Here is a 27,534-nt window from a genome sequence, read left to right as displayed (position 1 = left end):
AATAATTTATGAAAAAATTGAAATTTGAAGACACAAACAAAGCATAATTAGTACTACCATTTTGTCTGTAAAATACTCCCTCCGTCCACGAAATGAGTACTCATATTTCATTTTTCGTCCGTCCATGAAATGAGTACCCATTTTTCTTTTTGGCAAGTGTACCACACATCTCTTTAATTAATACACTAAAAAAGTGGGACTCTTAAACTATTTACACTACACTTCATACATTTCTTAAAATTCGTGTCGTCCACAAATTGGTACTCATTTCGTGGACGGAGGGAGTACGTAGAAGCGTTAAATTATGGGAAACACAAAAACAAAAATGGAAATGAATAGAAGAAAATGAAAAAAGAAGAGAAAGAAACAAAAACAGCAACAACGAAAAACCTCTCCCACTTCACAAAGCAAAAAGAAATAGCAGCAGCAGTATCTGCTTATAATTTAGTGCAAACAGTTGTCAATTATTTCTCTCTCTCCAAATTTGGAAAATTCCTCTTGGATTCTTCGCACCAAAAAAATCTGGAGCAACCCCACGGTAATGTGAGCAAATTGCAGGCTCGCTGCAGCAGATGTTCTTCCCAAAATTTAAGGTGCGCTCCAATTTTTTTTTAATGCAGTAGCTGAAACAATTCGCACAAACGAATGACAAGCGAGTCGAGCGCCGGGTTCCACCACCACCACCACGCCGGATTGTTCACACCCGGTGGAACAACGAGCAGCAGCAGCAGCGGCGGCAGTGGAAACTATACTTACGGCGGAGGAAGCATGAATTTGGGCGGAAATGAATGCCCTAGCGGAAGAATGCTCTTTGGTGCGCAGAATTCTCTTGATTCTTCGTTGACGCATGTGCTGGATTCGTTTCCCGGGTTGAAGCACGACGGCGGTTTCGCGGTCGAGTGGTTGATTGATGAACAGTACAAGTTAGAGGAGGGACTTGCCAAGTAGGTACTTACTTCCTATTTGGGTAAAATCAGCTAATATTAGGAAATTTTCTGCAATGTCTAGCAGTACTGTACTTGCTTTCTGAGATACAAGATTGTAGAACCTTTTTTTATCTCGACACGCTGCCGATCATGGTCAGTGGTACTGAGTCTTTTGCCTGTCTTTATGGAAATATACATAACTAGTGCATAAACCTAGACAGAGATGATGGATGAAGCTAAAAGCCTAGAGGATTGCAGATGATGGATACTACTATTAAGGATACTAGGGTTTTTGTTAGGCAGTGGATTTCAGCATCACATTTAAGCAAGGATTTAGATCCTGCAAGGGGAATCCATCATACTTTGAACTAGTCAGTGTCCAAGGCCCCAAATTTTATAAGACAATGATATGATAATCTGGTTAAGCAAGTTCTACAGTCTACATTCATCTTTTTGGGTTGGATTTCTTGCTGAATGAGAAGTCCTTAAAATATTGGTATTTGGAAATTGCCAACTAGGGGCTAGGTGCACTTGGTTTCATTTTTCTCCTTCCTCATTCTGAATGAGGTGATTGCCCTCTCATCTACAAACTGTCTTAATATGAACACCTCAACTTTTCTCCGAGATTTATGCTTGCATTCTAATGCAGTTGGGTCTGGAATCTTTTGAGTCTACTTATGTGCATATCGATTTCCAACAGATATAACGCAGAAAGTAAAGCCTTTTCATTTGGTATCAGCTGATAATTTTTAACCCCCCCAACACACACATACACACCCAAGAAGCCATTAATGCAAATGCTTATTACTGGATACAAATTAATTTCAAATATGTCCAGTGTAAAATATGAGTTTTTTTGTCTTACATGGCCACTTCATTTGGTTGATTCCGTAATCTGTAGATATGCTAGTGAACCCAATATCATAAAGTATGTTAAGATTGCTGCCTCACTTCGTGACAAGACGGTCCGAGATGTTGCTCTGCGATGCAGATGGATGATGGTAAGTTCATTAATCTTGTAGAAATTGTAGCTACTCAATATTATTCTCTTTACTTCAAGTAATATTTTTCTTACTATGTTACTTGACATGTTCTTTTACCATCTAGCTGAGCTACAAGAATAATGTTCTTTTCATGGTGGTGCCTAATGAGTTGTGTTGTTTGTCAGAGAAAGCGGAGGAAACAGGAGCATCCGTGCTTCGGGAAGAAAGTTAAGGATCGGAAGGTAAGATATATAGCTTTTCCTATATAGTATCCAGAACTGATATTAATCTCTCGACCCTTGCACTGTTATGCTGTAATTTCTCAAATTGCTATCCAACTCGTTGTCAGTCAAAAGCAATGTGGTTAATTATCTTTATGCTCTTCAACTGCAAGTGCATAATGTGCATTGGAGCCCGAAGCTGAACAATGATTTTGTTGGGTTTCTTAACCGTTGTTGAAATTTTGGCCTTCTTAAGTTGTCGTTCCTCGAAATAGATGGACTTTCCCTTACTTGGATGTTGCTGATAGAGTTAAGGTAATTCAAGAACTCAATAAGATGAAACTGAATAAACACCTCAAAGAATTGAGGTTCATAGACGAAAAACCTGCCACAATGAGTCTGTTCTTGTTCCAATGATGATCAAAATATAAGTAACCTTTGGGGCCATTTACTTTTGAGGATTCGCCTAGATAGATAAAAATAGTATAGGCTAATCCATTGTTTACTAAGATGGATTGGAACTTTGGGATATCCCAAGGCCCTTGATAATTTCTATCATTTGAGCTAATTTTGCTTGATTTATATCCCATTTAAAGGGGTAGGATTGAAGAAATCCTAGTAATGAACATAAAAATACTCAATCATGTATCTTATCATTCATGAAAAATAAATGGCCCCTTAATCTATATAATTAAGTACTTACACTCCTACCACTTTGGCCTATTGGCTAGAGTTACGAACTAAAATAACAGAACTCATATTTTTTTTTGTTTTTGGGGAGGAACAGAATCATAATTAATAATTAACAAGTAACAATTTATAAAATAAAATAGTAACTTGTAAGATAAAATAATTAATAACTAACAATTTATAAAATTAAATAGCAACTTCTCGTACTGCTAACAATAGCCTCGTCCGTCGAAATAGCCTTGACTTGCTGGACTGAAGTCAGTTTATATTAGATTGCTAAAGTTGGTTTCTATTAGATTGTGCTCTGCAGCATTGTCTTCCTCTAAGCCAAGAAGTATATAGGAATTTCGCTGCGCACTGATGAAGAGGACCAAACAATTGGCTACAATGATAGCATTTTCAGTTGGCACCATTTTATGACTAGGTCTGCTGAGACATTGCAGCAGTCAGAATTGGTGGGCCAAAGAGTGGACACCTGCGGCCTTGAGTACGAGCTTTGGCCTGACACAGCGACCTGGATCCTTAATCTAGCGTGACTCATGCAGTTCGTCTACTAGCCCGCATGACCTTTTTAGCTGTACGTATAGTGGCAAACACATCTTTGATCTCCATATTGGGAAAGTGGTCACAGATATCCCAAATGTAACCCGCCCAGGAGCGTACCCAAGTATTGGGGCTTGGGAAGTTTTGGCAATTGAGCAACTCGCACTACAAAGAGTGTAACGTACTTCTCCAACGATCATGTCTGACGAGTGGTATGCATGGCCTCATAGGCCTAAATTGATAAATTACCGCTGAAGCTCCTATCATTACCTCACTGAATTGAGTCCATGAGAAAGATGGCAAACGCCTTACATTTGCACCCAAAACATCACTTCGTTGGACATTGCAATCAAAGCCAAACTAACCCTAGAATTGGGTGGAGTCTGATGGAATAACGAGCAAGAAGTACTAGTCTTCCCTTGCAATCCAAGAACTCCATGCACGGAAAAGGGGCTGGGTGATCAATGATTTTCCGGGATTGGCACAGCTGAAGCGCTCACAGGAGGGACTGGTGGCGACACTAGAGCGGCAGAATCTAGGTTGGTGAGGAGGCTTGCTGTTGTTCCGCAGGTGGGGGTGTGGAGGATCCATGGTAGTAGGCTGTCCGACCTTGGACAGCTTGGCGATGAGGGCTGAGAATTGCAGTTCCTGTCCATCCATCGTTGTTTGCACGGCTGCCAGAGCAGTCTTAAGTTAATAGAGTAATAGAATAATTAGTTAATATCTGGAAATAAACTAAATAACTGCTGCCTCGCGCCACGCTCGTCCATACACGTGCCTAGGAGTTGTCCTGCTTTGGTTTTCGCTGATAAACCTATATTGCTACCTGACAAGTCCTAGTAGAATCTCTTGTGGTCAGCGTTGTCATCAAATTTGATTTTAACTGATTGATTTTGTTTCTGAATACGCTTCTGTTTTAGTGGTATGGTTTCTTTAATGTGATTTTGTAACAAGTGCTACACAAAGTCAAATAAGTGTATCAGCTGTATTTTTCTTGTATTGACTAGTACGTGAACCGGAATTTAAAGATGGTGTTCTAATAGTCATCCCTTTCTCAGGAAAAAATGGTGGAACCAGCTTTGAAGACTAACATGCCTTCAGCTTCTTCAGTGAATGTTGGTCCATATTCATCAACCACAAAACAGCAGTGTGGTTACATGATCACAGGAGGTTTATCTATTTTCTGTTTACATTGAACACATCTCTTTTTTCCAAAATAAATACATCAATTAGATATTTTGTTTTCAGGCTGAAGATGCTCTTCTCAGTCTCTCTCTATATTTATACTTTCGGGAATTGATTGTTGAACTTTTCTCTTTTATCATATTGACTGATGTATACATGCGTACTAAGATATTGTGATGATGCCTTGGTGATCTATTCTTAACTTTTTACTTGATTGTGCTTACATGATCTATTCTTAACTTTTTACTTGATTGTGCTTACATGTATGTTATGTCTCTGTTGAATGAATTTAGAACTTTGGGTGAATAATCCAATTTTAATTAATTTTTTTGCTCGGTTCTGCTTACATCTAAATCATGTATAATTCAAACTGAATGCTGGACTCTGGGTTGGTTTGTCTTCTAAGTTTGTCTGCATAGTATCAACATCAGGCTGCTCAATGTGACTTGCAGCATTTAATCATTATATCTCCCTTAAAGTTCATTGTGCAAATGTTAACCGCATCTTGAGTTTGTTTCCACTTTCAGTGACATCAGCTCAGCAAACACCAGAAGGTTGAAATTTGGAAATTCCCCTATAAAATGCATTTAGTCAATTAGATCGCTCAAGACAGGCTTATCAATGCCCTTTATTAGCTATCTGCTCAGTTAAAATATTGTCTGCTATTCCAGAAAAAGTGTTGAATGATGTCTTCAATTTGGTTCCATTTCATGTTTTTCTGGCCCAATGTAGTCTTTGTTTCCCAAACCCTTCTAAACGCATTTATGATTATGGACCTAAACGTTCAAATGCTATTTTATCAATTTTAAGTTAATACATTCTAATCAGAAACAATTTTTTTTTTTTTGTGTTTCAGTACTGAGTGGCATGACCAGACATCTTCTAGAAGAAAACAGTCGGTCTTTTGAACAAATTTCTGTAAATCTTTCGACTCACAAGGTGATGCCTCACCCTTTTATTCACCCAGAACATGGTACTTGGTTCTAGTAGTTTCTAGTTGGAGTTTTTCCATTGGACTGTAATGAGATTGTTTATTGCAAAAGTATATGTATTGTACTCACAAGTGGAATATAGCGTGACGACTGAACATATTTAATATTCAATATTTCTTGTTGGAAAGTCTTCTGATGGTGTATTATGAACGTGCGATATATTTTGTTAAACTCATAAGCCGTGCAGAAGTAGGCCCTCCTTCCAGGGCTTGTGTATCCATCTCCTCTTTGGTTGCAGTCTGGTTTCTATCTACAGCCGTTTCCCTCAAAATGTTTTTTCTTTTGATGTTTCATCCTTCTGGCTGTCTTGCATTCTAGGCAGATATTAGAACAAACAGCGGTATGAATTTTAGTGCTCTTGTTTCCCAAAGAGATATGGCCCTTACTTTCCACAAAATTTGTATTGCTATGACTTGTCTTGCTATGTTGTTATGCTTGGTTAATTCGCATCTCCACTTTTTTTGCTGCTTTTAAAAATGAAAAACAACGAAGTGAAAACAAACTTGTTAACTTGTTTAGCTCTTGTCTGTATTTTATTAGCTCTCTATACTTAAATAAGTTAAGAAGGATTTTGCCTTTGCTGATGCTGGAACTTTGTTGCAGCTGCAGCAAAATATCGATCTCTTTTTCCATGTGAGGAATAACATAATTACAGTTTTGGACAGGTAAGTGACTTGTATCAGGAGTATATGGATTTGGTACTCTGTTGTATCTTATTTAACCAATACTTTTTGTGCCTACAGCATGACAAAAATGCCTGGAATCATGAGTCAAATGCCTCCTCTTCCAGTGCTCTTAAATGAGGAACTCACAAGTAGCATTTTTCCACCATCATCTCAGGTGTGTCCCATTTCCATTCTCCATACTGTCATTATAGAACTTCGTCATTTTTCAAAAAATGCCAGCTTGCATAAAGTATGATAGTTCTAAATTTATGATTATATTTTCTGTTGATTCTCAATGAATTGGTCGACAGTAAGCTACTTCTGATGAAAACCATTTCAGTTAACATTTTTGTCATCTTAGATTTACAACATTCCTTTAAAGGTTTGAACAATGATTTTTCTTTAAAAGATTTCTAAAGCTTCTACCTTTTGTCATTTTAAAAAATTAGTTAGCACAATTTATTACTTAGCTCCTCCACACAACATACTTTTATATCAAGTTTAGGAGAAGAGGACTTCTATAGCATAAAGAAGAAAATAAAAAAACCACTTCTTTGCTTTCTTATGCTATGCATAAAAGGTATAAGGAATATTTTTAAATTTGACAATTTTGGATATTTGGAACTCGTTTCTTACATATTTCTAAACTTCTCTAGTTATTATATCATGAAAAATGTTTATGGGAGTATGTATTTTGTCACGACTAATAATGTACAGACATAAACTTGAACATGGGAATCAATCATCACATGAGAAGTTTCCTTCAGTTCTCCAGTAGAAATAATACTCGTGGTTGGTGAATATTGAACTTTCTATACATTGTGAGCAAACTAATCTTCTTGCTTATGATAAATACATGATCTATATTCAACATGTCACCCACTCAATTCTCTTCCATTTCCAGCCGATGATGATGTTCAGCTCGTCAAGTGTGGCACACGTGAAGCAGGAGCCTGGATGCTGATTGACGGCTCCTGGCTTTACCTTTAACGCATTGATTCTCTGTAAGTGTAAAAAGTATTCCCCTGCAAAGGCTGAAGAAGAAAAGAAGCTTGCAGGTTTTGTAGCATGGTGATGTGTTAAAAAAAATTATTGGGGCTTATGATTTGAGGAAGATGGAATGCTACAGAAAATAAATTGATGAGAGTGAAGTCCAGATCTTGCAAAAATAGTGACCAACCACTGACATCTAATGTTAGCTGCCACTTTTTTTGTATTTAAGTTTTTCGGAATATAGTTCCGTCATTGATTCCATTTTCGAAACTCAAAACTGCATATTTTGAAATTATTTGAAAAGCCTTATCAATTTAGGGTGATTCACTGACATTGTCAAATGTAAAATGTATTCAAACTCCAGAGATTATTATTCGCCCACTGTATTTTAGTATTCGTGTGTGAGCTTCTGCTTTTCTTCTTCATTTTATTTCTTTTTAATGGTCACGCTCGAAATAAATTACTTCCTCTGTCCCAAGTTTTGTTGATCCGTTTCAATTAAGTTGATCAATTTTCTTATATGAAATAAATATAAATAAAGAAATATTTAATTATCTATTCACTTTATTATAATTACTAGTGTTCTAAATTTTGTGTCGAAAGAAAAAAAGTTTGATCAATTTAGATGCAACGGAGTAAGTAGTATTTATTACTTAATTATCTTTTCAGGGGTATCCATGTAATGTTGTACGCCGTGACGTTTATGGTAACTGACATAATTCAAAGATTAATGAAGCTTCCACTATAGCATTTATTGCTTCATTCAGCATCAAATTATTGAATTAGAAGTGGGAGAGCACTAATATTGAGAATGGAGGGAGCATTAGACCAAAAGTGAAGTCACTACGCCTCAATAAGTAAATACATACAAATATTACTAGTTTTTAGGATTCTGATCAATCACTTGTACTACCTTAATGATTATTACCCAAAGTGGTATTGTTTTTTTTTTTATACCTGACACATAATTCGACCTGAATTCAATTTGGGAGTGATCAAATTCGATTTGCATAATCCAACTTTGTTATCACAACGCACCCCTCTGTGCTTAAAAAAGAGAGAGAAAAGAATGAATTTTTATAATTTTCTTATGTGACATGAAAGTGACTCTAAATTCTGATCAATTCTTTGTTGGAAATGGGTGGAAAAATTATTTAATTTATCATATTTCCCTCATTACATAAATTGCTTAAACCATATCTTAACCTCTCTCAAATGTTTTCAGAGGTAAGGGTGGAAAATTAAAAAAATTATAATGTTGAAAAATATTTTCGCACAACTATTCAAATATAATACTCCCTTCGTCCTCATAAAATGAATCTAATTTGTCATTTTCGTCCACCCTTATAAAATATATCCAATCTATTTTTGATAAGTTTTTCACTCGCAATAAAGTGGGACTCTTACTACACTCACAACACATTCAACTACTTTATTAAAACCCGTACCATTTATAAATGAAAACTTTTTATAAGGACGAATGGAGTATTATTCAATATTAGAGAGAAATTGAGTGAAAATGAATTGTTCGGAGAAAATATTTCATCTTATCCGAATTTTTTTTTATCATAATGAACATATAAAAATATTGAAAAAAGAGTGAAATTATTTATTTTTTTATTTTTTTATAAAAGCATGCAGACCCTAAGCAGTTAGCATTATTTATTTAGAAGGCTCATATTATGATTTTCTTTTTCAAAAACATCGAGTTACAAAATGGCTCCATGCACCTCCACTAGTCTTTTTAAATAATGGTGGATGAGTCATTATACACTTTTTTTAAGTGATTTTTTTTATAAATTATATAATTAAATAAAACAATAAAGATTGTGCGATGAAAAATTCAAATTTAAGACCTTAAATCTTAAACGTTAATTTTCTACCACTAGACCAACATACACATTTTTTAAAGTAATTTTTGAGCTCTCCTGAGGGCGTGTTTAATATTGGCTAATACACTGTATTAGCTAATTGGTATTATTTAATAATAATGCGGATGACCCGATTTAATCCCACGACCCAGTATTATTAATCCAGATTTCTTAGGATTAATAATACCACCTCCTCCTTAGGATTAACTTAAACCAGGATATTCTGTATTTAGCCATGATAGCAAACACCAACTCAGTATTAATAATCTGTCATTGTCCATGCTAAATATCCTGGTTACAAATTATCCTACATAATCCTTTACTGAAAACCAAACGAGCCCTGATTGTGCACAAGAGCCCGCCATAATAAGCTTGTCGCCAACTCAATGGCTCAATTTGGATAGGAATGGGCCTTGAAATTTTAGGCCTCATTAAATCTCAAACCGCATCAAGTTCGTCTATAACTATCAAAAGTTCGGTGACAACGATCCCACCCGATTCAAAAATTTAATATTTTTTTACCAGTAAGAAAGTACTAGTACACTCATCCGTGTGGTGCACGACGAAATCTAAATTAAATAATATTTCAAATAAATATATATATATTAAACAAAATTAAAATATAAATAAATATAAAGTATAATTTAAAAATGAAATATCAATTACTCAATAAAATCACAAACTTAAAAATGTAGTAATTTTCAACTAATATAAAATAATTTTAAATTATTTGATAATGAAAATTAATGTACACATTATTATTTTAGAGTATTTCATTTAATAATAAATAAATATTTTCATAAACAGACATAAATAAAAGAGTTGTAAAATTTTAATAAAGAGAAAGGAAGTAAAATATTTTAAATTTTCAATAAACTATTCATTTTTAATGATTTCTATACCATAATAAAGATCTTGTTAATAATTTAAACTTAAAATGCATATTGAATATTTCTTCATCAATCAAATTTAACGATATTTAGATTAGAAAAGAATTAAAATTATAAAAAAAAGAGAGAAATAATAATAATAATAATAATAATAATAATAATAATAATAATAATAATAATAATAATAATAATAATAATAATAATAATAATAATAATAATAATAATAATAATAATAATAATAATTGATGGAAGAAGAGAGAAAAAAAATAGAGGGAAGAAATAAAGGGAGAAAACTCATCTTTTATATATTATATAGATTATATTCTTCACTTTCGATCACTTCATAAGAAAATATTACTTCCATTTTGAACATGACCTCACTTTTCAATTTTTTTTAAAGATCCTTTTTGTCAGCTCTACTTTTGAATCATCAATTGACAGCGAATGACAACTTCAACTTTGTTATTTATCATACTCCTTCCATCCCATTATAAATATTCCATTATTTTTTAGCACAAAGATTAAAAAATATGTAATTAATAAATAAAGTGAGTTAGTGAAAAGAGAAAGAGTATATTGAGATTTATAAAAGTAGGTATAAAGAGAAAAAGTAAGTGGTGTACCCATTAATTAATTAATTAATCTTTTAATTATTTTCTAAAAAAGAAATGAGACATTTGTCCTATTACAAAAACTGAGACATTTGTAATGGAATTGAAAGAATAGCAATTAAAATACTACTCCATGTGTTTTAAACTAATTTCAAAGTCAACTTGCCAAAACTAAAGTAGTATCATAAAATAAAAATAAAAATAAAATAAAACTTAACAAGTTCAACTAAATGTTCAATATAAAATCCTTATCCCTAGTCATTCTCCACTTCCATGGCCACTTCGACTCTGAAACTGCAAAACTGAAAAGATAAGGGGTGAGCATATTGAAAATATACTCAGTGAGGAACATAACAAAATATTTATATACGTCACATATATAATCAAATCATGTTATCATACTTGCAAACATACGCCAAGAGACCGGAGCCCCTTGACAAACATAATCATAGTTTGAGTCGATGGCTTAAGTCCCATGACCAAACACATACATAGATCAATGGCTTAGGTCCCATGATCAACTTATTAACATAGATCAATGGCTTAGGTCCCATGATCGCACATAACATCATAGATCAATGGCTTAGGTCTCATGATCACACATAACAACATAGATCAATGGCTTAGGTCCCATGATCGCATATAACAACATAGTCATAAGATGCACGTAAACAAGTAATCAAACGATATAATAAAAACATATATAACCATATGAATAAACGTAAAATCCCTCACCTTAAACTTGCTTTTAATTTGGAATACTTTGATGAAACCTATATATATACACGAAAAAAGAAAAGAGAGAATATGGAATTCGGTGCCTCCCCCCCCCGGTTTGCGTCCCTGGCCACCCTATTTATACAAGTGATTTGGAAAACTTTGATAAGTATGAAAATTTGTTTGTATCAATCTATCTTTATTTATTCAAAAATTAGCATGAAGATTAACATCATCAATATTAATAACCATGCATCCTTTTCATAAAGTCACGTATTTTTCTTATATAACTATATATATAGATAAAGTAGCGTGTGTATATATATATATGTAATGGTTGCATGTATATCTTTTATATGTCCAATTTATGAAGGACTACAAAAGAAATCTATTTTAAATAGACTAATCACTATTATTATTGCGTCTACTATTAAAACAATTGGACTCTATCAATTTTGAAATCATTATTAGGTTTCTATTTAATAAAAAAAATATCATAAACTTAAAAATTAAATCACCAAATTAGTTCAATTATAAATTTTTAGGATAAAGACCATTTAAGAGTTAACCATATTTTCGTAAATCACTTTTTGCTTTTCTTATATAATAATAATAATAATAATAATAATAATAATAATAATAATAATCTAGATAGAATTAATGGTGCATATATATATATATATATATATATATTATAATTATCTAAAAAAATACTCCCTCCGTCCCGTTATTAACGGCACGTTTCTTTTCGGCACGAAGATTAAGAAAAGTAGAATTAAGGGAATTAGATGTGTAGTGTTATTTTAATTAAAAACACACACACAGTCACACACACTGCCTCTCTCTCTGCCTCACCGGTACACGGCGGCGCCGGCGAGCGCCGCTTCGTCGGCTCCTCCCCCGTCCTATCTCTCCCTTCCCTCTCTCCCTCTCTCCATGGCAGAAACCAAACAAAAATTAAAAATTCTTCCCAAAATTGAATGTTAAATATGGTTAAGAAAGGAGGCTTTGTTACTCCAAAAATCTGCTGTTGCCGCTGCCGCCACCGGCGAGGCCGCTGCCGGCTTCCACCAAAGAAATTCAAACAACCACTATCATTCAAACAACCAACAAAGAAATTAAAGAAATTCACTACATCATTTCCCCCAAATTCAAGAAGTGCTTAAAGAAATTTAAGAAATTTAGTACATCATTTTCCCCTTTCCGTCCTGACCTCTCCCTCCCTCCCGTTTACAGAACTCCGGCGACCAACAGGTTGGTGGTGGCCGCTCCACCCTCTGTAAACCCTAGCCCCCACATCCCGTACTTGTTGTTCAAGAGGGAGGTCGGCGAGAAGGAAGTGGATTAGAGATGAGGAGGTTGTTGCGCCACTGCAACGGTGCGACGGAGGTGGTGCAGATGCAGAGGCGGCGCAGATCTGGAGGAGGCGGAGGTGGAGGTGGAGGAAGCGGGCGTAGATCTGGAGGAGGCGGGCGCAGATCCGGAGGCGGTGCGATGGAGGCGGCGCAGATCCAGCGGAGGTGGAGGCGGCGGCGCAGATCTGGAGGAGGTGGAGAAGGCGGCGCAGTGGAGAGGTTTTGGGGGGAGAAGAGAGAGGGACGATACGATAGAGAGAGAGCTAAAGTTTTAATTGACCTTAAATTAAGTTTATTAGTTGTAGTTAATGAGCCCTAATTTTTTCCAAAAAAGGAAACGTGCCATCAATAACGGGACAGCCCAAAAAGGAAAACGTGCCATTAATAATGAGACGGAGGGAGTAATAAGTTGTACAAGAAAATATTAATAATTAAACTTATATAATAAATCTAAATTATCGGGGTTACATTTCATAAGTGTATGCATGTTTGTTGATGGCATGAGTTTTAAAAAAATATTAGATTAGATGAGTATGTTATTAGTGGAAGAAAATGCCTACTTTTATTAGTGGAAGAAGGAGTTCAAAAAAGAAAATTGCATATTTTTATAGAACGTTCCAAAATGAAAATTAATGCACATTCTTATGAAACGGTGTTACATACTGTATTAGTATTATTCCACTCAACGCTACTAAATTAGACTTGCTAATGCAAGTAGTATAAGATAAAGATATTAATTTCTAGCAAGGAAATTTATTTATACAAAAAAATGAGAGATATCCATTTGTGGTTAATACTATCAATAAAAATAATGAAAATATGTAAAAGGGGAAATGAGAATTTTGCATTTGATTTTTGGGTGTGATGACAGTTGTTGTATTTAATGGGTCCTTTAATTGCCCAACGGCCCTCTCTCCTCTCCCTCCAAAATTCCCAAGAAAAACAGCCTCCTTTATTGGACCAAAAACAGAGCAGCTGCCTTTTTCAACTCAAATACTACTAATATTCAAAACCAGCTTCCTCTTCTTCTTCTCCATTCTCTGCAAACCTAAACCAAAACTTTCTGCTACTCAAAATCAATTCATGAGAAGCAAAATTAATTGAACTTTCCAAGGGTATCTTGTGTAGATGACTGTCTGGCTTCTCTTCATAATCCTCACCTTTCTCGGATTCTCATCTCCAGCTCAGAACCTCACCTGCAACTCCAATGATTTCCAAGCTCTCAACGCCTTTGCGCACCACCTCGATTCACCTCTTGATGGATGGGATGTCAACTCCTCCTGCTGCGATTGGCCCGGCGTCACTTGCTCTTCTCCGCCGTCTCCCGCCGCCGCTAGGGTTATTAAGCTGGAGCTCGCCGGCAGGAGGCTCTTCGGCAACCTCTCCGACTCTTTAGCCACTTTGGAGCAGCTCAAAACCCTCAATCTCTCCCGCAATTACCTCAAAGGCTTCATCCCTCTCTCGCTCCTGCATTTGCTCCACCTAGAAATCCTCGACTTGAGCTACAATGATATCTCCGGATCGTTCCCGAGCACCATCAATCTGCCCTCCATCACAGTCATCAACTTCTCCGAGAACTCCATCACCGGCGCTGTTCCGGCGGAGATATGCATCAATTCGAGTAGGATTAGGGTTTTGAATGTGGCCGACAATTTTCTAAACGGAGTTGTTCCAATAGGGCTGGGGAATTGTACCTCATTGGAGGAGCTTGCGCTCGCCACAAATCTCATCTCTGGCGCTCTGCCTGAAGATCTGTTTCGTCTGCAGAATTTGAACAAACTGTATCTGCAGGAGAATTTACTTTCTGGGCAGCTGAGTCGCCTCATCGGTAACCTATCTAATCTCGTTCGTATTGATTTATCTCTGAATAGGTTGTCAGGAAATCTTCCAGATGTTTTTGATAGATTTGTAAATTTGAGCTATTTCTCAGCTCAATCGAATAGTTTCAATGGTACAATACCTGCTTCACTGGCTAATTCACCAACAATTGCTTCACTTAGTTTGAGAAACAATTCATTGGGTGATACCATTGATCTTAACTGTTCGGCAATGGTGAATCTCGTTTCACTTGATTTGGCTACTAATCGGTTTCGAGGGAAGATTCCTGCAAATCTCCCTTCTTGTCAGAAATTAAGGATGATAAATTTGGCTAGGAATTACTTCACAGGGGAGGTCCCTCAGAGTTTCAGGAATTTCCAGAGCCTTACTTCCCTTTCGCTCTCGAATTCCACCATTTCCAACCTTACAGCAGCGCTAGACGTTCTGCAGCATTGTAGGAGCTTGACAACACTAGTTCTCACTTTGAATTTTCGTGATGAAATGATGCCTGCTAACCCGAGTTTCGAGTTTTTAGGACTCAAGACCCTTGCGATTGCCAGTTGCAGGCTCACTGGTGATATTCCCCAGTGGCTGAGTGGGTGCAGGGACTTGCAGCTGTTGGATTTGTCATGGAATCGCATGGGAGGTTCAATTCCGCCTTGGTTTGGCAACTTGTCGTCTCTGTTTTACTTGGACTTATCCAACAACTCTTTCACTGGGAACCTCCCCAAAGAGCTTACTCAAATGCACAGCTTCATCAGTGGTAATGTGTCGATGGTGGAACCTTCCCCGGATTTCCCCCTTTTTGTAAGAAAGAACCAGTATGGTCTCAAGTACAAGAGGGCAATGAACTTTCCTCCAACGCTGGAACTTGGGAACAACCTTCTTACGGGGCCAATCTGGCCGGAATTTGGTAATTTGAGAAGGTTGCATGTTTTGGACCTGAAATGCAATAACTTATCCGGATCCATTCCGAGCACTTTGTCTCTCTTGACGAGCCTAGAGACTTTGGATTTGTCTTTCAATGATCTGAATGGAACAATACCACGTTCTTTCAGCAACCTCACATTTCTGTCATACTTCAGTGTGGCTCACAATGCTCTCTCAGGGTCTATTCCTTCTGGAAATCAGTTTGCAACATTTCCCAACTCGAGCTTTGAAGGTAACCCAGGTCTCTGTGGAGACCATGGGTTTGATCTTTGTGGAGTTAACAACAATGTCCCTGGCCTATCAGTTCACAAGTCAAAGAGAACAACGGGAGTTGCTATAGCAGTGGGTGTTGGAATTGGTGCAGGGACTATTATTCTTGCTGCTCTTGTCTACTTGATTGTTATGTGCTCAAGCAAGCGAAAGATTGTGGATCCAGAGAATGAAGATGCTGATGCCACGGAAAAGAATTTGGAAGACATATCGAGTCTAGTTATTCTGTGTCAGAACAAGGAGAACAAAGAGATTTTCCTTGACGATCTTTTGAAGGCTACAGATGATTTTGATCAATCAAATATCATTGGTTGTGGAGGATTTGGATTGGTCTATAAGGCCGTCCTCTCTGATGGAAGGAAGGTGGCGATAAAACGGCTCTCAGGCGAATACTTCCAAATTGAGAGGGAATTCCAAGCCGAAATAGAGACCCTCTCGAGAGCACAGCACCCAAATCTTGTTCATCTTCAAGGATATTGTAAGTACAAGAATGACAGGCTTCTCATATACACATATATGGAGAATGGTAGCCTTGATTACTGGTTACATGAGAAAACTGATGTCCCTTCCTCGTTAGATTGGGAAACAAGGCTGCAGATCGCGAGGGGAGCAGCAAGAGGTCTCGCTTATTTACACCAGTCTTGTGACCCTCGAATCCTCCACCGGGATATAAAATCAAGCAACATTCTTTTGGATGAAAAATTTGAAGCTCATTTAGCTGATTTTGGACTTGCGAGGCTCATTCTTCCTTATGACACTCATGTCACAACCGACCTTGTTGGAACGCTCGGCTACATTCCTCCAGAGTACGGTCAGGCCTCGGTTGCAACCTACAAAGGGGATATATACAGTTTTGGAGTTGTTCTTTTGGAACTTCTTACTGGCAAGAGGCCAATGGATATGTGCAGACCAAAACCATACCGGGATATGATTTCATGGGTGATTCGAATGAAGAGGGAAAGCAGGGAAGTGGAAGTCTTGGATCCATTCGTTTATGACAAGCAACACGCGCAGGTGATGCTAACCATTCTCGAGATTGCTTGCCTTTGTTTGAGGGAGAATCCGAAGGCGAGGCCATGTACCCTGCAGTTAGTTTCATGGCTTGACAACATTGATTCAGTCTCTGTTTTGCATCCGAGCTAGAGAAAGTCGAGTAGCCTCGGAGCAAGATGAATGTGCTTCGACTCCTTCACTTTCTCACGGGTAAGTTTTTTATTTTTATTAATTTTTCAATCTGGAATGCATACTCCGATGCATTTTGTTGTATATAAATTGTTCACATTGTTTCAATTGTATGTGAAGTAATTATAGAAATCTTCTAAATATCTCCTGCATTTCCTTGAATAAGAAAATAATGTTACTTGTGCTGCTTTTTGGGACATGAAGTAAGTTGTCCATTATTTCAATATAGAAGTTTAGTTAAAATCCCCTTCATTTCCAAGAATTAGAAAATAATGTTAGTTTTGCTGCTTGTCTCACCATAAATTTCAGCAAGAGGTTTGTGGGATGTTTCCCTTACCATAAATTTCAGCAAGAGGTGGGTGGGGTTGGCAAACTCTGAGTGGCTCTAGAGCTGACTAGAATTTGTCAAAATTGTGATTATCAATGTCAATAAGTTGAATTTTGAGGTGTATAAAAGTCTCGATTTAGAAAGTTAGATAGTAAAATGTAGAACCAGAATAGGTTTGATTGCCAACTCTGGGTTTTGTTTGGTTGTGTGACATTGATTTCAACCTTTAAATGTGTAAGGAATAGTTGGGTTTGAATAGAAATGTATGATAGATTTTTTTAGTAGTTTGTCAACCCTAGCGCCAAAAATATAAAAAGAAAATGCTACAAGTTTGAAAAGAGACATTAATGTATATCACAGAAATGTGGTGTGGTTGTAAATGTGTAGGCGCGGTCAAGAATTGTGAGTTGGGCAGTTGGCAGATTTACACCTTCCCATGCCTTCATCTCAATTCCACCTTGCTTCTCTTTATTAACTATTTATATTCAAACTTAGAGAGAGAAAGAGACAAAAAATGGGAATAAAGGTTTTTTTTTTTATATAATACAAATAAAGGGGCTTGACTTGACCTAAATTGAGCGCAAATTTCAGACGTATTCAAAGGCTTTGTTTATTGGTTCTCAAAAAAAAGGCTTTGTTTATTTCTTTTGAAACTTGAAAGGAAACCAAAAAACTAACATGATACATTTCTCATCAATCCTTTTTTACCGTTAAATTATACTCCCTCCCAATATTTTTCTTCGCCGTCAATATTTAGGAGATTTTTCTTCACCATCGATATTTAGACAAGTAAGATTGGGATAAAGGTGTGGGAATCATATTAATTCAGAAAAAATATATATCAATAATTAATGAGACTGCTCAAATTAATGAAACGGAGGAATTATTGTTCTGGTCTTGTATATCGGACAAATCTTGCTGAAAGACAAAAGATACGAGTGTAATAACAAAAATTTGAAATGCAGTCTTGTAATTGCAGGGCTTTGAAAATTGTGTTGTATGATATATTTTACTACTCCCTCCGTCCCCAAAATAAGTTCCTCTTTGGGGACGGCACGGGTTTTAAGGAAAAATGGTAAAGTGTATTGATAGTGGAGAAAAATATGTTATAATTAGTATTGTGAGTGGTGAAAAAGTGAAAAGTAAGAATAAATAAAGTATTATTAGTGGTGGGATAGTTGTCCAAAAATAGAAAGAAAGAAAGAGGAACTTATTTAGGGGACGTCCCAAAAAGGAAAAAGAGGAACTTATTTCAGGGACGGAGAGAGTATTATTTTCAAAATTTTGAATTATATAAAAATATTATTATTTATGAGTTACATTAATTAGTTATAAAAATATGTTAATTTAATTATTATTATTATTATTATTATTATTATTATTATGTAATTTAAAATAGTGCATAATAATAATATTATTAACTTAATGAGTATTAATAATTAAATTGAAATTTTATATAAAAAGAAAGAGAAAAAATATAAAAAAAAATCCTTGATAGCACAAGATGGCATACTAAGGGCACGAGCCTATAAAGAGAGCTCCTATATCAAAAGAAAACAACAAAATTATGCTCTTAAAGAGATAAAGAAGTTTCAAATGCATGAAGCCAAAAGTCCGGTTGTACCCATATTACAACAAATCAAGTTATCTGTTGTACAATGTCCTCAGTCAGAGAAAGATAAGAGAGAAATGTATATCATGTTCCTTACTATAATGTTGTTGGAACTATAATGTACATGATGATATGTACAAGGCCAGATCTTTGCATATGTTATCGGTGTTTTGAGTAGATACATATCAAACTCGGGAAGAATGCATTGGGAAGTTTTGAAATGTGTATTCAGATACATAAAAAGATCCACTGAATGTGGTGGATTAATATTCCAAAAGAATGATGCATACAAAGAAAATCCATTAAGAGGTTTTGTAGATGCAGACTATGTTGTTAATGCGGATTTCATAATGTTCCAAATAGGCTATATCTTCTCCTTTATGAGACACCAATTTGTTGGAAATCAATGCTTCAATATATTGTTGCATTGTCTACTACAAAAACAGAATTTATGGCTATGACATAAGTTGTGAAAGTAGGGGTTTGACTTAAAGGGATGCTTGGTGATTTTGGGATTTTTCAAAACGATGTTGAGATCTTGTATGACAATCAAAGTGCTCTTCACTTAGCAATCACCGAGTTTTTCACGAAAGATCCAAACATATTGATGTTACATATCATTTTGTAAGAGATCTTGTGAACAAAGGTCTTATTCAAGTGGTTAAATTATCAACTGAAGATAATGTTGTCGATGCTCTGACAAAGGCTTTGTCTTGATATAGTTAAAGTTAAGTGACGATGATTATTGAGGAAGTGGTTAGAGGCTTATATCAAACAAGGTGGAGATTATAGTTTATGCTTTTATATAAGTATTCTGCAATGTGGAGGGATTGAAGTGCAATTAGGCAAAGAGTTAGTTTGTTAAAACCTAACAACTAGTTCACCAGCTCAGCCGCACGCATAAGCGATGGAAATCCGCACAAGTTGAAGATATATAAGTTGATCTACATGATGTATAATATATTGTGAGATTAAGTTTGTAATCAAAAGAAACATAACGTGAGAGGTTTGTAGCGAGAGTTAAGCAAAGGAGCTCGAAGCTCGTCGTTCTAATAAGATCCGATCATCTTCCTCCGTGGACGTAGGCTATTCGTGGTTGAACCACATAAAGTTGTGTCTTGTATTCCATAGTATAAAATCAACAATAGTATGTTAATATCATGTTATTTTCTAATTTTTACATTTTTGGAGAAAAGTATCCCTCGTATGCAATGGCATAATTGCCCTCACATCAAATATGGTTGAACAAGCATTACTTTGGTTATCTATTTTTTTTCTTCTAATTAACATCTAAAAAGTGATCGCTATAAGAGCATCCGTAGTGGGGCTCTTTGTGCTGCCGCTAGAACCGTCGCACCGGACTCCTTTCTTCACGCCGAACTTGAGTGAAATTATGAAAGACGCGTACATACACAATTAATAAAAAAAATTGAAATTGAAATTGCTTTCCATTTTTAATTATAGTCGTTACCAAACGGCTATTTTCAAAAGAGGATGAAATGAAATGGAAAGAAATAAATAGAGCCACAAAAGCCCCTTATTATGAAGTGGGAGTCATGTGGAAATCACTCCTAAAAGGCTCTGTACCATCTTGGATGCTCTAAATAAATGTTGAGAATCGTTGACAGAAAAATCAACGGTGTCCACCACAATATCGAATTTGTAATTTATAATTTCAATAATACTTCACAGCTATACTATTTTCCAGTCAGTAGAGACAGAAGGATACATTCTTCTTCGTCTTCCTCTTTCTTTCTTTTTGAGAAAGATACAAAATTTTATTATTTCCTTCAAAAAAATTCTTTGGTTTTTCGGTGAACAGCTAAAAAAAAGCAAAGTCTTAACCTATCAAATACCCCTTCTTATACAAAAAATAGTCATTTTAGGATGTTCACAAAAATTAATTATTTTTTCTTTTTAGAAACAATTGATGAATCATTTTCTCCATTCCTAGAACTATTTTTTTATAGACGGAGAGAGTAGTACATAATAAATATGGAGCCGAATATTGGTTTACAATGTGTACCAACATAGGCACCATTTGACTGATCTTGAGCTGTTATACGCCACAAGTTTTTGAATCGCAACAAAGATTACACGGTTTTATTTTCATTACTACTTGAGAAATACACTACCAAAAAGCACAAGAGAAGGCTCAATTCAATTAGTCTGCAAATTCCGAGGAAATCAATGGCTGAAACATGACCTAATGAAGTAGAAAAGAATTCATATAAACGTGTTACATAGTCAAGTGTTCTTCCCTTGGCAAACTGTGGATAGTATCCGACCATCTCCCAGGGGAGTGGCCACTGCTGTTCGACGACAAGTGAGCTTCGACCCTCGCCTCTCGAATCATCCTCACGACGTCCCCGGTTGCGGGCCGGTTCTCGGGTGCCGCCGCGACACTCGCCATCGCAATGTCCAAGAGAGCACTGATCTTCTCCTCGGATGCCTCGTTGCTGGAGGCAGGGTCGTCGCTCGACTCGGTCTCCGCGTCCCGAATAGACCGTACCCATCTAGGTATGTCCGAGCCGTGTTCTTGCACAAAGTCGTGGAAAGGAGTCTTACCGGTTAGAAGCTCCAGCAGGAGGATCCCGTAGCTATATACATCGGCCTTTTGTGTTAGTGGTCTGTGCGGATCCCGACACTCGGGGGCTCGGTAGAAGAGCGACGAAGCGCTGGACTCCTCATGCGACTCGGGGTTCCTGAACGGACTGAGTCCGTAATCCGTGAGGCACGACTCAAAGTCAGACCCCAGTAGTACATTGGTGGATTTCAAGTTGCCGTGAGTTAGGCCGGGATTCTGGTGGATGTAGAGCAGTCCGGTCGCCACGTCTTCGGCTATTTTAAGACAAGATGTCCAGTGAAGAGGCTTTGAACCACCTGCAGCTCTTGATCCTACAAAAGTAGCTTAAGTCTAATCAAATGTTTGAAAGCATATCATCTGCAAGCAAACAACTTCTCTACACAATCTCTTGCGTCTTCGTCTTATAATTTTCTTGCCACGACAGAAGGTTCGATCATCTGTCTTTAGTAGGAAGCAGAAAATGTCTGAGAATGTTAAGATTCTCGATACATATCATATCATTACCAGAAAAATGGTCAAGCCTGCTATAAATTCTAATTATACCTGCTATACTTGTTCTGTAATTTCCAAAATGAATTTCTATCTGGTATGAATTTTCTTGACACGTGACACGATCAATATCAGATGTAATCGAAGATGTAGCACAACGATGCAATAGAGAATCCGACTTGATGAGTGGAGATCCTCGTATTTTCGTATCAATCAAGAAAAGGGTTCCAGTTTTCCATGGTTAGAAGTCAATAAAATTGCATCTTTCCCCCACTCATGACTTGAGTCATCACTACTGATTTTTTTGAATTCAAGGAAATTTCACCTTCTTCAACCTTTGAGTGTAACATCATTTCAATTCTTTTCTTTGTGCTGCATTGTATACTTCTTCAAATATGTATAATGGTTTTAAATGTTAAAATACTATTACATTAAGATGCTACTGCCAATTATTTCTAATTTTTTTAGTATTATGACATTTTTTGTTGAAATGACGTCAGTTTTCAACGTAATATAAGTATACAACAGTCATTCAAATCATATATTCAAAAGGATTTCAATAGAAAATTTCAAAATAAATTCTTGAATATGTCAATTTAGAGGAATACTTGAATATGTGTTTGAAACATTTTAAATATTTGAAGAAGGTTATTCACATGATGATTATTCAAGTTTGAAAACTATTGAAATAAAATATGGAGTAGTAATTTTTATAAAAATAATTCTTGAATTTAATATTAACAAACTAAAACTATATTAGTCTTTTAACATGTAAAATTACATACCTTTATTAATATTTCAAGTAAAACATAATACAACAGCAATTTGCTAAAGAAAAAGTTGAAATTGTAACTATTAAAGCCACTTGTAGGCCCGAGGGGGTCATGTGCTCTATTTTTGATAGTTTAGTGACAAAATATAGCTCAAGGATATGATGCACCTCATCCCTTCTTCAAATAATATATCTTAATTCTTGACATAAGTGGTGGTTTCTTGCACTTTTAGGTTCATCTAATTTATAGTTTCACTATGGCTAAAGTAATTAAATTAATTCAGCCAATAGGTGGGCCTCGAATATCATTAACTCTAAGGTGATTTTAGTATAATCAGTAGGAGATCTTAAATATAGAGGCTAAGGGGAAAATTATTATGGGAAAAAATGTAGTTCCGGTAAAATGCCAAAGAAATATTGACAAACTGATAATATGATAATTGATAAACTTTGAATTTCAAATCTGCTTCATCAGATCTAGTAAAATCTATGCTATGGATATTGAAACAAACTACAAACACAAAGTAATAGTTCAAGAAGTGATGTAATCATCCATGGATTCTTCGACTTATCGTAACAATGACAAGTACTGAAAAGTTTCCAGTTAGTCGGCAGCATATGATCCCGGTGGGAGCTGCTGTTTTGATGTAAAGCATCTCTCTAGTGTTGTCTCAGTCTCAACATTTTAGCTTAAAATCACTCTCCATCCACAATGGTAAACGCCTCTTAAGAAACATTCCGTTATATATGGAGAATGAACTGTCTATGCGTTGTAGCTATGTGAATATGGCAGACTCTTTGATGAGCATAACTTCCCTATAGATGCATTTCAGAAAATCCAGTGAACTTATGTGCGAATGTGGATTGTTTACTACTCTAATAATCCTCATCTAACTAGAATCTAGTGGTCATATTTGTGGGAAGTGATAAAGCAGAAAAATACGAGACTTAAAGTCGAGCTACTCTAGCAAAATATGTTGTGCTCTATATTTTTCAGAGTAGGTGATGTCTAATGTAGCAATTGTTGCCTAATTAACAGGTTTTTATGTCAAATTCTCCTCAAAGGCATAATGAAATCCAAGAGGCGCGAACAAATATATGTAAACACATATATCTCTTGACATGTAAACTAATGAAAAAAGATAAATGTAGGCATACGAAACAACGTACCATGTACGAGAGAGAAGAGGCTGCCGTTGGGGAAATAATCATACACGAGTAGACGTTCCTCCTTAGCCTGAAAATAAGCCCTGAGCGGAACCAGATTGGGGTGCCTTAACCTACCAAGAATCTCAATGTGTCTCCTAAACTCCTCCATTGTCGGGTACCTCGCATCTTTCAGCCTCTTGACCGTCAAAATGTACCCCGACTCCATCACTGCTTTATACGTGCTCCCCAACGTGCCCCTCCCCAACGTCTCAGCAGAAGCCTTCAAAAGATCCTCCAAGCTGTAATTCATTTTCTCATCACCAAGGAATGTCAAACTCCCAAGCCCTTCACCCCCTTGATCCCAAGAAAATGCCCCATGTTTACTCTCAGCATTGTCGTCTGCTACCCCACTAGGCACCCCCTCCTCCACACCTCGTGCTGCCACTTTACCCCTCGCCTCCTTCTCCTCGCCTCTGTTCCTCAAACACGCCATAAAAACCACTGCAACGATACATAAAAGGATAAACCCGATGACACTGAGAACAGGAATCAAAATAAGCCTCTTGTTCCACTTATGATGATGTCCCATTTCACCGGGCATTACAGAATACGATGGACTTGTAGATGGACCAAAACGACACGGCTTTTGAATCTGTTCGCCACACAGATCAACATTAGCAAGGAAAGAGAATCCATCGAACTTAGCCAGTGCTGCAGTTATAGGTATTCTCCCAGATAGTAAGTTATTAGAAACATTAAAGAATCTAAGACTAGTTTGGTTAAAAGGGGGAATAGCACCACTCAATCTATTATCCTGCACAAAAAGCACATACAATCTGCTCAAACTAAGAAACGCCTGAGGAATCTGACCCGATATCCTGTTCTCCGACAGCACAACCACCTTGAGGCGATGCATCCGAGCAAGACTAACCGGGATTCTACCAGAAAACCTGTTGTTGTTGAGGTAAAGAGACTTGAGATTTAGAAGGCCAGGAAGCTCTGGGATTTGGCCAGAAATCGAGTTCTCTTTAAAGCTCAACACCCTAAGCTGATCCAACTGATTAAGGCTTTTGCCATCTAATGTGCCATTCAAGTTAAACCTCTCCACCACAAGCTTAGTCACCCTCCCATTCAAGCACTCTTTAACACCTTGCCACTGGCAAACATCACCTCCTCCCCGTGCCCACGGGAGCACCCCCACCGGGTCCATCGAGGCTCTCAGAGCCAAGAGAGCCTCGGCATCGCCTGATCTAACTAGTGGTGGCAGTGTGATGAACATCAACAACAATGGTGAGAACAAGAAGAGTGAGCAAAAGGGGTTGTGCCTAAGCACCAGTACTGGCAATACACCATCCATTGATAAAACTCAACAGACTTTCAAGACAACAACCACCGTGTAAGGAAACTAATAAATGAGAGTATAGCTAAAAAGGAATTCTTGAATTTGTACCCATCAGTAAAAAAGCATGTAGTTCACCCTAAGTTAGCTAAAAGCCTCTTGATTAGCACTAAGCACCTACAAAATCTTGGAGTGCAGAAGTTAACAACAGACAAAATGGCTATATCTTTGGCTTGAACACAACCTAAATTACAGATTTAGCACAATCATGAAAAGGGGGGGAAGGGTGTGGATAAAGATTTGTTTGAATATTACTGGGGCCAAAATGAAGTGCAAAATAAGGCGCCAGTTAGTGTCACTATCAACCCCTTAGGGTTGACTGAAGCTCTCACATTTGCTTCACTGAGACGGCTTCGTGAAGATAATGGAAGGTGGAAAAAAGTAAACTGACAAAAACCCAATAAAATGGAGATCAATTAATGAAACCCCATCTACTCACTGAGCTTTTCACTAATGGTGTAATGAGCTCAACTGTACACCCTCTCTCTCTCTCTCTTTCACCCAAATGAAGAAGAAGTGAGCATTAAGGCATCCGGACACATGGCTGAAATTAGCAGAAAACAAAAATGAAATCTTGTATTTGTTGTTCTTCTCAAGAGTAGTAAAAGAACATGCACGCCCACTTTCCCTAAATGCAGACGAAAGAATCTTTTGCTTAGATGAGATCCTTCAACATTGAAAACCGTTTGGCATAATTCTTACCAACCCGCCAATCAACTTAATTTCTCATGCTCTCCAAGACTGTGCAGCAGCTTTAAAGAGGCGAGGAGCATTCAAGAACGCAGGATAATTCAAGACTAGAAACAGTTGATGAGAGAGAGAGAGAGGGGCAACTCAAGTAATCTTTCTATTAACCATAAATGGGTAAATGGTGGAGGAATTGAAAGCAGGCAGCAGAAACAGAGGAGGCAATAAATGATCTTAGGTGGGGAACACGGATTCAGGTGGCATACTTACAACCATTTTGTGGCTCTCTTCAAAACCTTCAACTTTCATAAAATACTATTTGTACGTGCAAGTGAATAACTCATGAAAGCTAAACTACACTCATTATGTTTCTTCTCTCTCTACTTGTCTCAATTTCTCACTTAAGATTTTGTTTTTTTTTTCAAACCATAGTCTTCTCTTAATTTGTTCTTTAATAAATGTTAATGTATTATTTTGTTCTTGATTCATTTGAGGGGTCTAATTTTGGAAATTATTGACGTGACATAATTTAAGTTTGGAGTTGAAGAATATAAAAGTGAACATAACAAATTCATCTATGTTAGAAATCATTTTTATTGAACCTATATATAGTAATGTGGTAATATTAAGTAGTTGCACATTTCGTAAAAGAAATAAGTTAAATATCATCATCCATAAAAATATAAGTTTAGTAGCACATTTTGAGTGAAATGACTTGAATATCCTTATGACAAGTAAAAAAGTGTTCAAAAAGTGTTGATGTTGACATCTAATATATTTATATGTTTAATAAAAGTAAAAAAACTAACGCCTACATACATTGCTGCTTACAAATTACACGAGAATTTCATACTTATGATTTTATGTGGGTTTGAGAAACTCACTTATTATCTTTGAAAGAAATCGTGATTTATAAACATTTATACAAAAGGTGCTGCTGACTTTAGAAGTTAGGCAAAGGTATTAATGGTGTGTGGGATTAGCTGCAGACTTTGCACAATTTAAGGAAGCATTAAATCTTAAATTCTCCTATCTAACATCTGTACATGAGGTTGTTGGGTAGTTAATGAAGGAGATAATAAGTGTATACCAACCAAATCAATTCATTCATTAGACATTTGAACAAGAAACAAGAAAATCCTCTCAACATACTGCACGACTCGTGCACGGTTACTCCGAATGCAAAAAAAAAAGTGCTTTGAAGCCTTATATTACATAAGGTATGTGAAATATTTTTTTTTAAAATTTCGACAGTACACGGTTACTGTTCATCCATACACGGTTGCGCACGGTTGCACTTATATATGTTGAATAAATGTGAAATTTTTCCAGAAAGATTATAATAACATTTATAACTAACTTATATAACTAGAAACTTTTTAAAATAGAACCGTGCATGAATGCGTGCACTACAACCTACACCGAAGCGTGCACGGTCGAGCACTTTATGGTTTCATTCTTTTTGATTCTGTGTTGTTTATTTCGTTATTTATGTTACATATATGACTTATTGGATGTATTGGACTCAATTCTAGAATCAATAACATTATATACGTAAATCAAAGTATTTTTCCAACATTAGTGTTCTTCCGTGCACAGTTAGGGTTTTTGTGTGCACGGTAGCATACACGGTTTCATAAAAGGTGTACACGGTTTGTTTAAAATTGAT

General features: G+C 36.4%; 3 protein-coding genes across 5 annotated transcripts; 2 read left to right on the top strand and 1 right to left on the bottom strand.

Moving 5' to 3' along the window:
- Positions 1 to 340: 340 nt before the first annotated feature.
- LOC130996295 (uncharacterized) lies at positions 341 to 7,592 on the top strand. 3 transcript variants are annotated; one of them, XM_057921805.1, is made up of 9 exons: positions 341 to 538; positions 621 to 944; positions 1,828 to 1,927; positions 2,095 to 2,151; positions 4,422 to 4,533; positions 5,405 to 5,487; positions 6,144 to 6,205; positions 6,284 to 6,380; positions 7,110 to 7,592. In XM_057921805.1, the coding sequence occupies exons 2-9, from the start codon at positions 646 to 648 to the stop codon at positions 7,167 to 7,169; spliced, it is 870 nt and encodes a 289-aa protein (XP_057777788.1). In that variant the 5' UTR covers positions 341 to 538; positions 621 to 645; the 3' UTR covers positions 7,170 to 7,592. The 3 variants fall into 3 exon arrangements, with proteins under 3 accessions (XP_057777788.1, XP_057777786.1, XP_057777787.1); XM_057921804.1 differs by having other exon boundaries at positions 383 to 538; positions 6,284 to 7,592; XM_057921803.1 differs by having other exon boundaries at positions 363 to 944; positions 6,284 to 7,592.
- Positions 7,593 to 13,529: 5,937 nt separating this feature from the next.
- Positions 13,530 to 16,985, top strand: LOC130996294 (phytosulfokine receptor 1). Its single transcript, XM_057921801.1, has one exon. It carries the CDS (start codon positions 13,771 to 13,773, stop codon positions 16,801 to 16,803), a length of 3,033 nt encoding a protein of 1,010 aa, XP_057777784.1. The 5' UTR covers positions 13,530 to 13,770; the 3' UTR covers positions 16,804 to 16,985.
- Positions 16,986 to 20,855: 3,870 nt separating this feature from the next.
- LOC130996293 (inactive leucine-rich repeat receptor-like serine/threonine-protein kinase At1g60630) lies at positions 20,856 to 26,227 on the bottom strand. The gene is made up of 2 exons (XM_057921800.1): positions 23,801 to 26,227; positions 20,856 to 21,680 (listed from the first exon to the last, which is right to left on the bottom strand). Exons 1-2 carry the CDS (start codon positions 25,134 to 25,136, stop codon positions 21,022 to 21,024), a joined length of 1,995 nt encoding a protein of 664 aa, XP_057777783.1. The 5' UTR covers positions 25,137 to 26,227; the 3' UTR covers positions 20,856 to 21,021.
- Positions 26,228 to 27,534: the final 1,307 nt, after the last annotated feature.

This window comes from Salvia miltiorrhiza, chromosome 7 (assembly GCF_028751815.1).
Source record: "Salvia miltiorrhiza cultivar Shanhuang (shh) chromosome 7, IMPLAD_Smil_shh, whole genome shotgun sequence".
In the NCBI taxonomy this organism is placed as follows: domain Eukaryota; kingdom Viridiplantae; phylum Streptophyta; class Magnoliopsida; order Lamiales; family Lamiaceae; genus Salvia; species Salvia miltiorrhiza.
Note: the sequence above shows the minus strand (reverse complement) of the source record. Positions and strands in the feature narration are given on the sequence as shown.

Coding starts and splice junctions, on each gene's coding strand:
- LOC130996295 (XM_057921803.1), top strand. CDS start 646: ATGACAAGCGAGTCGAGCGCCGGGTTCCACCACCACCACCACGCCGGA. Junction 1,928..2,094: donor TGCGATGCAGATGGATGATG/GTAAGTTCATTA, acceptor GTTGTTTGTCAG/AGAAAGCGGAGGAAACAGGA. Junction 4,534..5,404: donor TGGTTACATGATCACAGGAG/GTTTATCTATTT, acceptor TTTGTGTTTCAG/TACTGAGTGGCATGACCAGA.
- LOC130996294 (XM_057921801.1), top strand. CDS start 13,771: ATGACTGTCTGGCTTCTCTTCATAATCCTCACCTTTCTCGGATTCTCA.
- LOC130996293 (XM_057921800.1), bottom strand. CDS start 25,136: ATGGATGGTGTATTGCCAGTACTGGTGCTTAGGCACAACCCCTTTTGC. Junction 21,681..23,800: donor CCTCTTCTCTCTCGTACATG/GTACGTTGTTTC, acceptor CTACTTTTGTAG/GATCAAGAGCTGCAGGTGGT.